This window comes from Penaeus chinensis, chromosome 27, assembly GCF_019202785.1.
Source record: "Penaeus chinensis breed Huanghai No. 1 chromosome 27, ASM1920278v2, whole genome shotgun sequence".
Lineage (NCBI taxonomy): Eukaryota > Metazoa > Arthropoda > Malacostraca > Decapoda > Penaeidae > Penaeus > Penaeus chinensis.
Window position 1 is genome coordinate 22,145,242 of NC_061845.1, and position 5,000 is coordinate 22,150,241.

At 43.7% G+C, this 5,000-nt stretch overlaps 1 protein-coding gene across 4 annotated transcripts in view; it reads right to left on the minus strand.

Annotated features, from left to right (window-relative positions):
• LOC125039406 overlaps positions 1–5,000 on the minus strand; it is a 471,503-nt gene that overhangs the window by 24,966 nt on the left and 441,537 nt on the right. For all 4 annotated transcript variants that reach the window (XM_047633283.1, XM_047633281.1, XM_047633280.1 and 1 more), the window contains 2 exons: positions 4,474–4,518; positions 2,053–2,139 (listed from right to left, as the gene is read on the minus strand). In XM_047633283.1, coding sequence (XP_047489239.1) covers positions 2,053–2,139; positions 4,474–4,518 — 132 coding nt within the window. The remainder of the gene's footprint in view (positions 1–2,052; positions 2,140–4,473; positions 4,519–5,000) is intronic.

The window sequence follows — 5,000 nt, forward strand, 5'->3', positions numbered from 1 at the left end:
CTAACATGCCTGGTTCTTGGGCTACGTCTTTCCATTCAAGAAGGCAAGTTACAATCAAGTGCTTGTTTGTTGCTAATTGCCTGGGAATAAGCTTTAAAGCCTGCTCTGCATTACTAGAATATATTCACTTCATCTATGCTGAATGTTAGGAATGTAATGATGAATCTTGTGTATCTGATACTAGATGATGATATGAAGAAGTCTGTATATGATACAATTACTCATTCAAATAAGCTGTTAGCAGGATATAATGCAACTACTGAGAGTTAGGCCATACCAACCACTATCGCAAAGGATATTGGAGTAAAGCTGTCAAATCAAAATACAGTTATAAACATCTGTCAAATGTTGCATGGCGATGGGATGGACGTTGCAGAAGGCTAACCTCAGCTGTTCTAGTGGTGAAGAAACATTTCATTCTTTAATAAACTCGTACTGATGTAGACTTTACCATTCCATCCATCGTCAGCAAAACTTTAATTATCACTTATCTTATATATTACCATGACGTTTATATAAAAAAAAAAAAAAAAAAAAAAAAAAAATAGCAGACTTCTGTTAACAAAGAATAAAGAGTAAATTCTCATCATGTGATAACCTCTGTTGCAGCTGGTGCACTGATTATTGCTCAGAGTATCGCAACAAAGATATCCTGCGAGAAGATCATGAACATCACTTGAATGAAATTGACACAATTCCCTGCACAAAAAAATACAACTCTTTCCACACCCATTCACCCTAGAAGCCTCCACCACAAGTGAGAGTACTGTGGCTGTTACAAAAGAACTGCAAAGAGCGTGTTGTTCTGTTGTCAGTCTGTACGAGAGTCTTCAAAAGTATAGAGAATCAATGGTAAACAGAGAAACTCCTGAATGCAAGATGGACTCCCTAGTAGTAAAGAGCGGAGCACATATACCAGCTCGAAGGCGATGGAGGAAATGGAGGCACAATGAGGCAGATTCGGGCTGGAGGAACTTAACATTATACTTACCCGGTGCTATCTTCCTAGCGTTTTCTTCAATGGCATTTGGACACGGATATGCACTCTCAGTTACTTACATGTACGTACACTTAAAAGCAAACTTGTGTGTACATACACAGGTTAACTAACTTTCGTCTTCATGATCATATAGACATAAACAAACGCATGTAGTAACTCTTCCATTCTTTTATTCGTTAGTATACCCATCATTTTCACTCTTCGATGCATGGGCTTACTCATAACCACGCTTAAGAGACCCACGCACCCATATGTAAATAAAACACACACACACACACACACACACACACACACACACACACACACACACACACACACACACACACACACACACACACACACACACACAGACACACACACACACACACATACACACACACACATACACACACACACACACACACACACACTCTCTCTCTCTCTCTCTCTCTCTCTCTCTCTCTCTCTCTCTCTCTCTCTCTCTCTCTCTCTCTTCTCTCTCTCTCTCTCTCTCTCTCTCTCTCTCTCTCTCTCTCTCTCTCTCTCTCTCTCTCTCTCTCTCTCTCTTTCTCTCTTTCTCTCTCTCTCTCTCTCATTTAGGAACTGGATCCCAAAACACGCACACACCTCCACATTTACGAACAGAATGCGAAAACACGACAACCTGGAACACTCTCCGCTTCTTCCGAATTCCTGCAACTCATCTTCGTCTCCCTTATCCCATCTTGCTACCACTACCTACAGGACTTCAAATACCCTTTCAAAGGCGTGATGCCCTTCAGTCAACCCTACTGTAGACTACCCTACAAGCATTAGAACTCCACTTGACTACAGACGTCCAACTTTCTAACTGCCGAATCTTTCTATCGGTCTTCCCGTCTTCTGCCCCTCCATCTTCTTACCTTTTATTTTTTTTTTTTTTTTTCATAGGAACCACAACTCTCCTTATCTTATTTCCCTTCCCTCCCACTCTACTTATTCCCTCTCCCTTCACTACAAAGCTTCTAAGACCTCGCAAATCTTGTTCCAAGCTTCCCTCTCTACTCAGTCCCTCTACCTCTCTCACTACTCACTTCAGTATACGCTTGACGGGCGCCTCGTCCTCCAGGCTTGCGCGGTGTTCTGCCGTTAGCGGCTCCAGTTCGAGGGTCTCATTGTCCCTTGAAGAAAAACAGGGAACAGTAAGCGACAACAGGGCCAACAGATGGCAGGATAGAGGGGGGTGGGGAGGGAGGGAAGGGAGGAGGAATAGGAACAGAGAGAGAAAGAGAGAGAGAGAAGGAGCTTTCCTATTTCGTCTGCTGGTCTGTGAAGGAGGAGCGTTGTGGAGTCATGGGATATGGGGGTCATGGGGGTGTCTGAGGTGGTACGTTCGTTCGGGGTGGGGAGAGGAGGGGGGGGGGGGAGACGACGACGGGGAAGAAGAGGAGGAGGAGGAAGAAGAAGAGGAGGAGGAGAAGGAGGAGGAGGAGGAGGAGGAGGAGGAGGAGGAGGAGGAGGAGGAGGAGGAGGAGGAGGAGGAGGAGGAGGAGGAGGAGGAGGAGGAGGAGGAAGAGAAGGAAGTCAAGGTGGGGGGGGGGGAGAAGGAGAAGGGGGAGGAGGAGGGGAGGGAGTGAGGAAGAGAAGGAGGAGGAGGAGGAGGAGAAGGAGGAGGAGGAGGAGGAGGAGGAGAAGGAGAAGGAGAAGGAGAAGTAAAAGGAGGAGGAGGAAGGGGAGGAGGTGGAGGAGAAGGGAGAAAAAGAGGAGGAGGACGGGAGGTAGAGCAAGGAGATGAGAAGGAAACGGGGGAAAAGGAGGAGTAGGAGGAGAGGAGACAGGAGGAGAAGGAAACATGAGAGGGTGGATGTAGAGGAGGAGGAGGAGGAGGAGGAGGAGGAGGAGGAGGAGGAGGAGGAGGAGGAGGAGGAGGAGGAGGAGGAGGAGGAGGAAGAGGAGGAGGAGGAAGAGGACGAGGAGGGGAAGGAGAAAGAAGAAGAAGAGGAGGAAAAGCAGGAGGAAGAGCGAAAAGAGGAGAGGGAGCAGGATGAGGATGATGTGGAAGTGGAAGAGAAGGAGGAAAGACAAGAGGAGCAACAGAAGGAGCAGAGGGGAAGGGGGGGGGGGGGGTCAAGGGTTAAACTGAAACGAAAGAAAGAGCAAGAGGGAGGGAAGGAAGGAAGGAAGGAAGGAAGGAAAGATCATGCGTGTGAGGCAAGGATGAGTAACCGAGTCCTGTGGAAGGCGAGGGCGTAGGAGCTCGAGAAAGCAAAGAGAAAAAAAAGGAAGGAGGAAAGGAGAGGAGAGGGCCAGAGAGAGGGCTCTCCCGGGGCTTTGTAGCGAAGATGGTGACAAGCTTATTTTAGCAGAGATGGTGAAAGCTGAGAAAGAGGGCCGAGCAGATCTGCGAAAAGCTTGCAAGAGTCGTGCCAAAGTGGAAAAAAAGTGATGTATATTTCAAAAGCCAAGAGCACAAGATATAGTTAAAGAAGACGCTTGGGGGTGGTCTTTATCATAATATATTCACTCCAAAGCCAACATTTCTGTGTAGGAATGTTCTATATCTTCGACCAACGGTTCTAAAGTTTAGATCATCATGCCGTACCATCGATTTAGAAAAAAATATCTTACTCTTAAGCTATCTCCTATCCTTGTATTGTTTACTTGGTAGTCATTACATCATTACACCTACTATGTTATTTTGTTAAGGCGTGCGACCGTTAGGTATTTACAGGTGAAAGGTGAAACACGAAGGGTATCTGTTATCATTACTAGGTTTATGTTTGTTATTATTACTGGGGTTTATGATACGACTGGTTATCAACCTTGGCGAGTCTAAAGACAGTGCACTGGGGTCGTGATCCCGCCACCTCACTCCCTATATCCAGCTCAAGTTCTCTATTTCTCTCACACTAGGTTCCATCAGCCTGTTCAGGGCTTTTAAAATCTGTGTCAAGCTAGACTTTCAGATTTTTCTTTATTCTATCTATCTTCTATTTTAATTGGTTTTGTTTTATGCGGTCAGTACAGGATTGAACTTGTTGAATTTAACACGCAAACACATTACGTGCATTCTACTGTATCGTCCACTTCAGAGAGATAACACAACGAGATAAAAACCCGCTTCATGTAAAGAGAAAAAAGTCTACTGGTGCAGACTGCGTGCAAATCTGGATAATAATGAGGTTAATAAACTTTGAGATAATTTTCCACACCTCCAGGGATGGGGGGAGGGTCGAAGGAAAGAAAGAAACTAAACGAAACGGAATGACAAAAGAAAGACAGACAGAAAAAGAAAAGAATTGAAAAAAAAGAAAAAAAAAAAGACTTGAGTGCGAGGCATTGCTTTTATTAAGGTAAAAAGTAAACGAAAATAAAATACGAGATAAGTATTTGGACGAAAAACAAGAATGTTAAACAAGAGAAGTAATTTTTTTTTCTCTTTTTAAAGGTAGGGACTAAGCGGGTACTTGCAGCCACTGTACTGACAACGACGAGTGAGAGAACGAAAATCTTACGTTGAGCGCTCTGTTATATGGTCTTGTTCCAATGTCTCCGTGTACCTAGAAGAGAAGGAGGGGGAGGTGATGATAATCTGAAAGGCTTCTATGCGAAAGATCGTGGAAGAGAACAAGAAATAAAAAAGCTCATGGCTAGTAAGATCTTAGAGGGTGCAGAAAGCTACAAACTTAGCTGCGTTTTTTTCATGGCATGTCTTACCAGCTGCTAAGAGGCATTTATTTTTGTTTTGTTTTCTTCATTTGAACATAAAAAGGATTAAAAAAGGAAAGAGCATGAAATGGAACATAAAATCTGTTGCATAAATAATAAGACAAGACAATGGACAGATTGTAACAAGGTATTATAGCATAGTATAAGATAATGCAGGTTTTCTTCACATCGATAAGGTCTTTCTTCAATTATCTATTTCTTAGCCAAGAACAGTAAGTGACATAGAAACAGAAGAATTAGAATAAAAATAATAAAAAGAAGAAGAAATGCAAAATCATGAGTCAAAATGGAAGAAAAATAGAGTGCAAAACAG